Here is a 12,882-nt window from a genome sequence, read left to right as displayed (position 1 = left end):
TATCTGTGACTCACAACACTTTGAAGCTACGCCTGTGTCCCAAATAGCACCCTATTCTCTATTTAGTGCACTGCTTTTGACCAGAACTGTACCCATAGGCTCTGGTCAAAAGTAGTGCACTATATAGGGAATAGGGTGCTATTTGTGACACAGGCTACATCAGCCAATTGCTTTGAGGCACATGGAATGGAAACTCAAATGGAGATATTAATAAACATACTTTATAAGAGATATGATATAGATGTGTAAGACTATTAGAGGGAGGGAAATGAAGAATATAAGGCTAATGAGAAAAACAAGGGGTCCACGTTAAGGCATGTAACGGAGGAATGCAGTCTGGGCATTGTTGGGACACGTTCGGGGTAGTTTGGATGAGTGAGACCCACAGCTGCTTTACATCGGTAGGAATGTGCACTTTTGGAGGGATTTTGTGAGAGATATGTAGGCTATAGTAGCCTGGTCCCAGATCTGTTTGTGTTGTATGGTCTTCGTAGTGGTGTGGCGTTGTCAAATGCATAACAGAGTAAATATATAACTGTATAACTGAATAACCGTATAAATGAATAACTGTAAAACGGAATAACTGTATAATTGAATGGCTGAATAACTGTATAACTGAATGGAGAACCATAACATAACACTGGTGGACATAAGAGGTAGTTTCTGCAAAACACAACAAAGCAAAATATAGATTTAAAAACTTCCTTTAATGCAGAATCCTGTCATCAATAGACTTGTAAATTGAAATAAATCAAATTTGTTTTATACATATTCATAAAACTCAATCATGATCACACACTGTATTTATGTTACATGCCATATTCAGTTCAATTCATTGCTGTGCCATGTTATCATGTAATCCCTACATAGCAGAAGGTAGATCGGGAAGACACGTAACAATATAAGTTATGGAAGAGGAGGAGGTGGGGGTGGTGGAGGAGGTGGGGGCACCTTAGTGGAGGTACCAGGGAGAGGAGGAGGTGGTGGAGGAGGAGGAGGAGCATTACCCATTGAACCAGGTGGAGGAGGAGGAGGGAAGCTATTTGATGAGCTGGGAGGAGGTGGAGGTGGCGGAGGAGGTGGAGCATTACCCATTGAACCAGGTGGAGGAGGAGGAGGAGGGGGGAAGCTATTTGATGAGCTGGGAGGAGGTGGAGGAGGAGGTGGAGCATTCCCCATTGAACCAGGTGGAGGAGGAGGAGGAGGGGGGAAGCTATTTGATGAGTTGGGAGGAGGTGGAGGAGGGGGTGGCGGAGAGGGAACATAAGGGGATGCATTCGGTGTAGGAGGAGGGGGAGGAGGGAGGTTATTCGATGAGGTCATGGAGGGTGTAGGAGGAGGAGGACCAGTGCCCATGGAGCCAGGTGGTGGAGGAGGAGGAGGTGGGATGTTGGAGTCAAATGTGGATCCAGGAGGGGGTTGTGGGCAGTTTTGGGTGAGGTTTGAGGAGACTGGCAAGGTGGGCACCGATGGTAGGGCCACATTAATGCCAAGATTGGACCTGGGAGGGTAGAATGAGAAGGTTCCATTCAATGAATGTATCACTTTATCTTTGAGACAGTTAAAGCCATGTAATACTAACAGATGATGAGTTTAACTACAGTATGCTAACTGGTCCTATCCCATCACCACCCTAACGGGCGCTGTGCTTACCTATAGAGATCCTTATTGACACTGGCTGAGGAGGGTTCCCCAGGCTGGGTAGCAGGAGCAACGGGACACTCCACAGGGCCACAGCTCCCTGTACTCCGCACACTCTCTGTGGTCCCTGTTCTTTTCCGAGGCTGCAACTCATTGAGCTGGGGAAGACAATAAATTGAGAAAAACACCACAACCATATTACTGCTCTAAAGTCATCATCTAGATGGCCCAATAACATTGCTCTGCCGGGATTGAATTACAAAGTAAGTAGGTGCTGACAAGTAACTAAGTGCTAGTAATTGTAATTACAATAATGTTGACTGCTATTTACTATCTATGGACAGTCAATAAATATCATATTACAGAAAAACATAAAACAATGCTAAGTCTAATGGGATAAATGTATCCATAAGGGAAACATTCTCCCAGCTGTCCTCACGTTAAAGCTGTGGCCCAGTGTGTCCAGTTCGGTGAAGGATATGGGTCTTCTGATGTAGCAACCCTTGAGCTCCCGGCCAGCGTTGGGAGGGCTCATTAATTTGGCGCAAGCCAACTTCGTTACTGTGGTGAAAATTCCCATCTCTCTCCGAGACACCTTCTCCTGATGGATAGCTACAGCCTGGGAGATAGCACAGGTATTACAACACTGAGTTTAGGTCCCAAATGGCACCCTGTTACCTATATAGTGAGGTAGTGCACTAGATATGGAATAAGGTGCCATGTGGGACGCAGTACTGTACTGTACTTCATCTATTGAGCAAAAGCCCCATACTGTACTGTAGCCTCATGAGCTAACTGACGCATAAAGTGGCAGTGTTTCTCACCAGAGAGAGGAGGTTGAGGGAGTTCTCCATGTCTTTCAGCTGCATGGACTGGTTGTCCAGCAGTCTCAGGACAGAAGTGGCTAGGCTGTTGATCTGGTAGGCCACACTGGCCAAAGCCTGAGCGGTCAAAGCCTTGGTCTCCTCCAAACCCCTCCATGTGTCCTCATCCTTAATCATGTTTCAAGGATTATTTTCTTGGCAAAGGAATGATATATCAAAACTTCTTACAGTGTTCCTATACTTTTCGACACAATCAGAATACTATGATAAACAGAAAAGTGCACAACTTGCCCTTTCATATGCCTCAATGTTCCCTCAAAATGGGTAGGCCTAAGTCTTTAAATTAAAATGTAAAATGTTTTATAACTACGTTATAAAGAAGGCATCGTACCGTTTTTGTTTCAAAGACAGAAAGAGAAAGATCACAGCAAGCAAGTAAAAGTAATTCACAATTTCCCCAAAATATATTCAATAAACAAATAAATAGACTAAGCCTATTAGAATAATTCAGTTAGTTAATTCTGTTATCATTGTCAAAAAATACTCACCTGTAGGCCTAAATAATTGTTTTCACAGTAATCGGCCACTTTGTGAAGGTTGTTATAGTTGTCAATAAGCGCTTTTCTCGACGCGGGAGCCTCTTTTAATATTTGCGTAGCAAGTTCTGAAGATTTATTTTGCTCCGTCATTTTAGACTTTGTCCGGTCCGGAAAGAATGTGCAGAAGTTAACTACAAAGTAAAGGTGTGTCAAACTCTGTGGGTGTGTTCTTATATCAATAGTCGAGGAGGACGAACGAAAGCGTCCCGCCAGCGAGCTGGACTAAAAGGGTGCATTCATTACTCCGATTCCGTTTTAAAAAGTTGGAAGTTTTGCAAAACTTTTTCTAACGGAAACCGTTTAATCCAAACGGAAAACGTTTCGCAACGAAAACGATAGTTTCTATTAGACAAGTACAGGTAGGTTCCTCCCCGGTTCGTTCAGTTTTCTCTGTTTGGTTCACTTTGGTTCCTAGAGTAAACTCTAAACGGTTTCTGTTTTAAAACGTTTTGCAATAGACCACACGTTTTGCAACGGAATCCGACTATGAATACACTCCAGGTGAAGTGACAGGCGAGGCATGCTGCTGCAAGGAGTTGCTGCTGAATGCGGAACAACCGCAAGGTATGAGTTTTGACTCCAACTAGGCTACGGTGTTAATATTACTGGCAGAACTTAAAAACCAGCCGTACGATTTAGCACGGTTGATAATCATCTAATAAGGTAGCCTAAAGCTAGGCTACTTGAATAATCACGATTTTATACATTGAAATTATCTCATTTATAGGTCTACGTTTTTAATGTCAGCCCCCAAATATCGATTTCATTTATTTAAATAACAACATTGCTTAGGCTCGCCTTTTTGGTTATTTTTCTAACATAGTCTTTATTTCAAAGACCCCAATGAAAGGAGAAGTGCAAGGTCCATAAATACATTAACAGGATAAAGCCTTCTCTACTGAACCTCCACTAGAGGTCAGTCTTATAATGCATTTTCTTCAATGGCCTCAGCAGTTCAAATAGGTCCCTTCTCATTAGCTACCTACCTACCTGCCTATCTGTCTGGGCTATGTGGCTACCTCTTTGTTAAATTGTGAATGAGAGACTGATGAAATGTGTACAGCCTTCGCAAAAAATATGTTCCAAAGATCTGCATCAGTGGCTTGTAGGCTATGTTTGGAAGCGAGGAGATGCTAAATGTGTTTATGTTAATTAACGGTCAAATACCATGAGACCGGCAGTTATTTGCTTGACAATCACCGGCTGATGAAATTTTGTGACCGCCACAGCCCTACTCATATACACTGAGTATACAAAAATGTAACTATTTCCATGCCATAGACTGATCAGGTGAATCCAGGTGAAAGCTAGGATCCCTTATAGATGTCACTTGTTAAATCCATTTCAATCAGTATAGATGAATGGGAGGAGACAGGTTAAAGAAGGATTTAAGCCTTGAGACAATTGAGACATGGATTGTGTATTTGTGCCAGTCAGAGGGTGAATGGGCAAGACAACATATTTAAGTGCCTTTGAACAGGGTATGGTAGTAGGTGCCAGGCACACTGGTTTGTGTCAAGTACTGCAACACTGCTGGGTTTTTCCACGTTCAACAGTTTCCCGTCATCCAAAGGACATCCAGCCAACTTGACAAAACAGTTGGAAGCATTGGAGTCAACATAGGCCAGCATCCCTGTGGAATGCTTTCGACACCTTGTAGAGTCCATGTCCTGACGAATTGAGGCTGTTCTGAGGGCGAAAGGAGGGGGCGAGTGAAACTCAATATTAGGAAGTTTGGTATACTCAGTGTACATCGGTTGGCGATGAAATGAACTACAGATTGTTTAGCTCATTGAATGGTGTTGTAGCTGAGAAAAATTGTGAACAATCATAATGAAGTCTCCGATCATTGTTCAAAGAGAATTACAATTGATTTGCATACAAATATTATACGTTTCATATTCTGTAGTTCCACTCTGACAGACTATTGAGAGGCAGGGATGCCTCAAAGAAAAGTGTCAGGGTCCTTTCCTGGTTCAACATTAAGCAGTAAAACTGCTGCATACTGTGCAGTATCTCCCTGAGGATGCATTCATTTGAATAAGAATACTCCCGTTTCTTCCTAATGGAGTGTTTTGTGCAGCACTAAGTGTTCCCCACAGTCTGACATTGACTAATGTCTGTTATTTCATAGCAAGTGTTTGTTCTTCTGCTTCGTTTAATAAGCCTTGCAATGGATACCCACAGAGAGCTTGTTACAATACAATAACACTGACTACATTTAGAATAAATTAAGCAATTATTCATATTTTAAATGACGAATTGTGATGAAATATGAATGCTTAAACACTCATTATAATACCAACCCCTTGTTGTTATGCTGGGGACAGTCTATAGAGAGACCACACTGATGTACCATAGAGAATGCAGTGAGACCTCAAGGTTGCTCTCTTCAATGCTCCTCTCACTGTGTTCCCATTGACCTCCAGTCATTACATCAGTAGCTCTCTGAGCTTGATGAGTGCAGAACGGGCCTTTTGGAACCATTAATGCCCTGTTTTATGATTATGCTGAACACTGATTACTTTGCTACGATGAAGCACTTTCTAGCTGCTATGTTACGAAAGATTGCTTTTAAGCTTGCATACAGTAGTTCTGTGTGTTACGAAAGGTTCCACGTGTTATGGTAAGATCATTTCTTGGCTTGTGAATAAGGTGCAGTTTCACATTTGATTTGCCAAAAATTGTTAGGCTAATATCGAGGCCAAAGTGAAGTTAAATAGTACCCAGACATTGCTATGTTGAGTAACGCCATATGCATGGGACACGGCTGTGGCTGTGATTCTTCTACAGCCAAGAGGCTAGGATATGATATTACTCATTGGGTATAGTCATTATAGAACATATACACCATCTACATTCCATCTAAATTCAGCCATCCGTGGACATTTATTTGAGTATTCCCAAGACATTAAACTTCCTCAATACATTTGATAATTATTTTATGATGAGGGCCAGGGAGCCTGAAACTTCTGTTAAGGAATTGATCACAGTATCCTTATAAAAGTGAGTTGCACTTCTATTTTCTATCATCTACGTTACTACTATACTATAACCATACCAAAAGACACCGATGATATTTGGATGTTTTCTAAGATGACACTGTCAGAGAAGAATTTCAACGTTGTGTGCACCATGGTATTGTGTGATCATAATCCACCGGAACAATGAAGATAGCAAATTGATGACAAAAAGTGTAGGGGACCATGACATAAACACAGTCACAACATCTCTGTTTACTCCAATCCCTGCTATAGCCTCATGACATGGGCAGAAAAACGAGACATAATCCACAAGAGTCGATGAGTGAACCGTGTACACTGGGTTCTCGGACAACCTCCCCCCCTCCACACACACACACACACACACACACACACACACACACACACACACACACACACACACACACACACACACACACACACACACACACACACACACACACACACACACACACACACAATCCATATCCATTAACCCTACGCCTCTTTTATTTGTAGTGATTGGATGCCCAGGGCTATCACGGTTTCGCCACGCTTCACAGAGTTCCATTACAACTTCCCAATTCAATTATAGCACTGAGTCTGGAGGGAGGATTGACTGGGGTTGCCTTGCATGGACGGTAGTAGACAGACACTATCATTACAGCCAGCTTGCTGTCTGACACTATTGGCCCAGGACACTTTTTTTTGTCCCCAGTAACATTGACCTTAGATCCAATTCTGATGGATTATCCAGAATTAGACGTTCATCCATGTTTTTCAAATGTCAAATTTCAAAATGATTGCTAATATAACATTTCAAAGTGTTTAAGGTTATGTTTAGGTATTAACTCCCCCATCCCCTACCCCCGATGTTGAAACCTCCTTAAAGGTAACAGCACTCACTGTTGCCCCTAGTGGCTGGTTTCCACGTCATCTCCCGACGTCCTCAGACATGGATGGACGCCCAATACTGGCTTGTATCAGGGGTGAACTGGCTGGGATTATCAGCTTCAAATTTACAGTACTGGTATCTCAAGACCTCAAGGCTTCTTTTTCTCCACTCAGTTTAGTAAAAAATAACTGTTGTTGATCAGCTTGGGGTGTGTACCCTTACAAAAAACGAAATAGCTGTCTTCCCATGTTGAGTTTAAAGGTGCTACACATAGGATTTAAAAAAATAATTTTGGAATTGGAATTTCAGAAAATGTCCATAATATATCAGCAGTAATAGTGGAATGATAGTTTCACAGTATTACTTACCCACCAGTGTTGTGATTGGCTGTGATATTGCCTATTGATTTCTCCTGATGGAACTGCATCTGTTGTAAAAGTTGTTCTGACTTCGTGGCTGTATTGTCATGTGAATATCGCTCTGTCATTATGACCGGAAATAACTTTTGGACATCAGAACAGCGATTACTCACCACAAACTGGCAGAAGCTTTTTTTCCTTTAACGAGTCCGACGAGCCCGATGTGAAGTACATACTGCTTTCCCGGGAACAGGCCCAAATCCCTGTCATTTGCGTGAAGAGAAGACAGAGAAAAAGAGGGCGGAGGTCGGGCTGCCTTCTGAGAATTCGTAGGCAATTGATTAAACCCCCACTGCCTTCTGTTCTACTAGCTAACATGCAGTCATTGGAAAATAAAATCGACGACCTACGAGGAAGAGTAAACTACCAACGGGACATTAAATACTGTAATATCTTATGCTTCACGGAGTCGTGGCTGAACGACAACATTATCAACATACAGCTGGCTAGTTATACGCTGTATCGGCAGGATAGAACAGCAGCGTCTGGTAAGACAAGTGGTGCCGGACTATGTATATTTGTAAACAATAGCTGGTGCATGATATCTAAGCAAGTCTCAAGGTTTTGCTCGCCTGAGGTAGAGTATTTCATGATAAGCTGTAGACCACACTATCTACCTAGAGATTTCACCTGTATTTTTCGTAGCTGTCTACATACCACCACAGACCGATGCTGGCACTAGACCGCACTCAATGAGCTATATTCCACCGTAAGCAGACAGGAAAACGCTCATCCAGAGGCGGCGCTCCTAGTGGCCGGGGACTTAATGCAGGGAAACTTAAATCTGTTTTACCAAATTTCTATCAGCATGTTAAATGTGCAACCAGAGGGGAAAAAAACTCTAGACCACCTTTACTCCACACACAGAGATGCGTACAAAGCTCTCCCTTGCCCTCCATTTGGCAAATCTGACCATAATTCTATCCTCCTGATTCCCGCTTACAAGCAAAAATGAAAGCAGGAAGCACCAGTGACTCGGTCAATAAAAAAGTGGTCAGATGTAGCAGAAGCTAAGCTACAGGACTGTTTTGCTAGAAAAGACTGGAATATGTTCCAGGATTCCTCCGATGGCATTGAGGAGTACACCACATCAGTCATTGGCTTCATCAATAAGTGCATCGATGACGTCGTCCCCACAGTGACCGTACGTACATACCCCAACCAGAAGCCATGGATTACAGGCAACATCCGCACTGAGCTGAAGGTTTGCAAGCCATGCCACTTTCAAGGAGCGGGACTCTAACCCGGAATCTTATAAGAAATCTCGCTATGCCCTCCGACGAACAATCAAACAGGCAAAGCATCATTACAGGACTAAGATCGAATTGTACTACACCGGCTCCGTCGCTCGTCGAACGTGGCAGGGCTTGCAAACCATTACAGACTACAAAGGGAAGTAGCACAGCCGAGAGCTGCCCAGTGACACGAGCCTACCAGTCAAGCTAAACTACTTCTATGCTCGCTCGAGGCAAATAACACTGAAACAATTATGAGAGCACCAGCTGTTCTGGACGACTGTGCGATCACGCTCTCCGCAGCCGATGTGAGTAAGACTTTTAAATAGGTTAACATTCACAAGGCCACAGGGTCAGATGCATTACCAGGACGTGTACTGCGAGCATGCGCTGACCAACTGGCAAGTGTCTTCACTGACATTTTCAAACTCTCCCTTTCCGAGTCTGTAATACCAACATGTTTTAAGCAGACCACCATAGTCCCTGTGCCCAAGAACACTAAGGTAACCTGCCTAAATGACTACCAACCCATAGCACTCCCGTCTGTAGCCATGAAGTGCTTTGAAAGGTTGGTCATGGCTCACATCAACACCATTATCCCAGCGGTGCAAGAAGCTTCTAAACAGCTTCTACCCCGAAGCCAAAAGACTCCTGAACATCTAATGAAATGGCTACTCAGAGTATTTGCATTGCCGCTGCGACTCTCTGTTATTATCTATGCATAGTCACTTTAATAACTCTACCTACATGTACATATTACCTCAATTGCTTTGACTAACTGGTGACTCTGTACCGGTACCCCCTGTATATAGTGTCGCTATTGTTATTTTACTGCTGCTCTTTAATTACTTGTTCCTTTTATTTCTTATTCTTATTCATATTTTTTAAACTGCGTTGTTGGTTAGGGGCTTGTAAGTAAGCATTTCACTGTAAGGTCTACACCTGTTGTATTCGGCGCATGTGACTAATAAAATGTTATTTTATTTGGTTACTAAAATTCTACACTGCTCGCTCAATTTCAGTTAATGTGACAAAAAAAGCACTGAAAAGTGTAGGGAGCCATTGTAACATCTAAAATCGCTGTGAAATATCTTTTCACTAACAAAAAGCTGGTGTACCAAAACCGAAAGGCTCAAGCACGAGTCTCCCCATGTTACGGGAAAGGGTGTGCAGGGGAGGGGGAGATTTGTTTTGAACGCAACCTAACGCTGTTGCAATTCACCTAGCACTAGGCTGCGTTAAAAACAAATCTCCCTGTGAAACAAAATCATTCCACTATTACAGCAGATATATTTCTGAAATTACAATGCAAAAATATATCCTGTGTGTAGCACCTTTAAATTTGACAAGTGAAACAATATTTTCACATTTATTGCCTTTTCACATGTAAGGAGAATAACATGTTTGCGCCTCATGTGAATTGCAGTTTCACGTGTATAAATCGGATATGCAGTTTCCTTTCACACGGATATGCAGTCACTTTCACATGTGGAATCATTGTTATTCTCCTCACATGTGAAAAGATGGTGTTAACATGTTGCAGTAGCAATGTTTCCACCAGCGGAATTAGGGTGACCACATCTAAAAAGCCCAATGATTTCATGGGACATTTGCAGAACAGTGGACAGAATCATTTTTGGGCAGCGGCAGGCTAATGGATCACGTTCAAATGGCGACATGGTTATTAAACCCAAAAGTATTGATAGAAAAACAAAATAATTGCAAGGAAATCATTTAAAAATGCGCTGAACAAATTAATTGCAAAAAAATCGTTTTCAGTGAAAAATGTTTTATGATAATACGATTACACAATACGCCTCTTTCCTGCAATTTTCCCTATCTTTGGTTATGGTACTCTCATCATGTACGCTATACGTGCAGATAGCGCTGTTGGCTAAAGCGCACGTGCCAGTACAAGAGAGGCACACTCGCTATATAATGCACATTGTTTTGTGTGAAAACCATCAGTAGAGTTGAAAATGCAACGGAAACCCATTTAACTTGTATTTTTTTTGGTACATGGGAATTTAACCGCAAAAGGTATTTTTATGTGCACTACGTCATCACGCACAACCTTTGTGTCACGGGTGTCGTTGTGTAGAGAGGACCAAGGCGCAGCGGGTTGCGTGCTCATCATATTAATTTATTAAATAAATGTGAACACGAGAAAACCAATAAACAAAAGAACGACAGAAGACAGTTTAACAGGCTATACTTACAACAGCAGTGCTAAAGACAACTACCCACAAATCCCCAGGTGAAAACAAGCATCTAATATATGACTCCCAATCAGGAACAACGATGTACAGCTGTTCCTGATCGGGAGCCACACAAACCACACAGAAATAGACAGACTAGAAAACCATAGAAAACCAACACTAGAACAATTACTCAAACCCCAGACTACATAAACCAAACACCCCTTAAATAACACACACACAACCCGAACCATATGAAACAAATACCCCTCTGCCACGTCCTGACCAAATATAATACAATTACTCCCTCTGCTGGTCAGGACGTGACAGTACCCCCCCTAAAGGTGCAGACCCCGGATGCACCTTAAAACAAAAAAACAAAATAAACCCCTAACTAAAGGGAGGGAAGGGAGGGTGGCTGCCGTCAACGACGGCACCTGTGCTACACCCCCCCCTCCGCCACCCACCTATACTGGAGGTGGCTTAGGTTCTGGCCTACTGTCCTCCAGACTGTAGGCAGAGTCTCTTAGCTCCGGGCCGTAGGCAGACTCACTCGGTTCTGGGTTGTAGGCAGACTCACTCGGTTCAAAGCTGTAGACAGACTCACCCTGTTCCGGGTCGCGTTCAGACTCACCTGGTGCCGGACACTCTGGACGAGGCACTGTCGCCGGACACTCTGGACGAGGCACTGTCGCCGGACACTCTGGACGAGGCACTGTCGCCGGACACTCTGGACGAGGCACTGTCGCCGGACACTCTGGACGAGGCACTGTCGCCGGACACTCTGGACGAGGCACTGTCGCCGGACACTCTGGACGAGGCACTGTCATCGGAATCTTGGGCCTGGTCTGACACACTGGAAGCCTGATGCGTGGGGCTGGTAGTGGAGGTACCAGCCTGGGGACACGCACCTCAGGGCTAATGCGGGGAGCAGGAACCGGCCGAGTTGGAGTGGGCTGACGCACTGGAAGCCTGATGCGTGGTGCTGGTACTGGAAGTGCCAGTTTGGGGACACGCACCTCCGGGCTAGTGCGGGGAGTGGGAACAGGCTGAGTTGGACTGGCTGACTCACTGGAAGCTTGATGCGTGGTGCTGGTACTGGACGTGTCAGCCTGGAGACACGCACCTCAGGGCTAATGCGGGGAGCGGGAAACACTGGACCGTAGAGGCGCACTGGCGGTCTCAGGCGCAGGACTGGCATCACCCCTACTGGCTGGATGCCCACTTTCCCCTGGCACATGCGGGGCCTCGCCACAGCACCCATCACCCCAAAGCACGGGACCTGTCCAGTCATATGTTGCCCAAAAAAGGTACGGGGATTTGGCCTGGGGCTCAATCCTCGCCCAGCCAAACTACCCGTGTGCCCCCCCAAAAAAATTATTGGGGCTGCCTCTCGGGCTCCCTTAACTCCTCCATAGCCCTGGAAATGCTTATCCTCAGTTCTGCCCATTTACATTTACATTTAAGTCATTTAGCAGACGCTCTTATCCAGAGCGACTTACAAATTGGTGGATTCACCTTATGATATCCAGTGGAACAACCACTTTACAATAGTGCATCTAAATCTTTTAGGGGGGGGGGGGTTAGAAGGATTACTTTATCCTATCCTAGGTATTCCTTAAAGAGGTGGGGTTTCAGGTGTCTCCGGAAGGTGGTGATTGACTCCGCTGTCCTGGCGTCGTGAGGGAGCTTGTTCCACCATTGGGGTGCCAGAGCAGCGAACAGTTTTGACTGGGCTGAGCGGGAACTGTGCTTCCTCAGAGGTAGGGAGGCGAGCAGGCCAGAGGTGGATGAACGCAGTGCCCTTGTTTGGGTGTAGGGCCTGATCAGAGCCTGAAGGTACGGAGGTGCCGTTCCCTTCACAGCTCCGTAGGCAAGCACCATGGTCTTGTAGCGGATGCCCATGTCTCACGATAGTCCATCCGTTGCTCCCTCCTCCGCTGCTTGGTCCGTGTTTGGTGGGTAGTTCTGTCACGGGTGTCGTTGTGTAGAGAGGACCAAGGCGCAGCGGGTTGCGTGCTCATCATATTAATTTATTAAATAAATGTGAACACGAGAAAACCAATAAACAAAAGAACGACAGAAGACAG

The 12,882-nt window shown here is 44.4% G+C and overlaps 1 protein-coding gene across 1 annotated transcript; it reads right to left on the bottom strand.

Annotated features, from left to right (window-relative positions):
* Positions 1-688: 688 nt before the first annotated feature.
* Positions 689-3,244, bottom strand: abi3b (ABI family, member 3b). Its single transcript, XM_014159198.3, has 5 exons — positions 3,014-3,244; positions 2,466-2,633; positions 2,081-2,260; positions 1,654-1,799; positions 689-1,501 (listed from the first exon to the last, which is right to left on the bottom strand). The coding sequence occupies exons 1-5, from the start codon at positions 3,152-3,154 to the stop codon at positions 907-909; spliced, it is 1,230 nt and encodes a 409-aa protein (XP_014014673.1). The 5' UTR covers positions 3,155-3,244; the 3' UTR covers positions 689-906.
* Between the last annotated feature and the right edge of the window lie 9,638 nt (positions 3,245-12,882).

This window comes from Salmo salar, chromosome 19, assembly GCF_965601325.2.
Source record: "Salmo salar chromosome 19, fSalSal1, whole genome shotgun sequence".
NCBI lineage: Eukaryota > Metazoa > Chordata > Actinopteri > Salmoniformes > Salmonidae > Salmo > Salmo salar.
The sequence above is the reverse complement of the archived record's forward strand: the minus strand, read 5'-3'. Positions and strand labels throughout refer to the sequence as shown.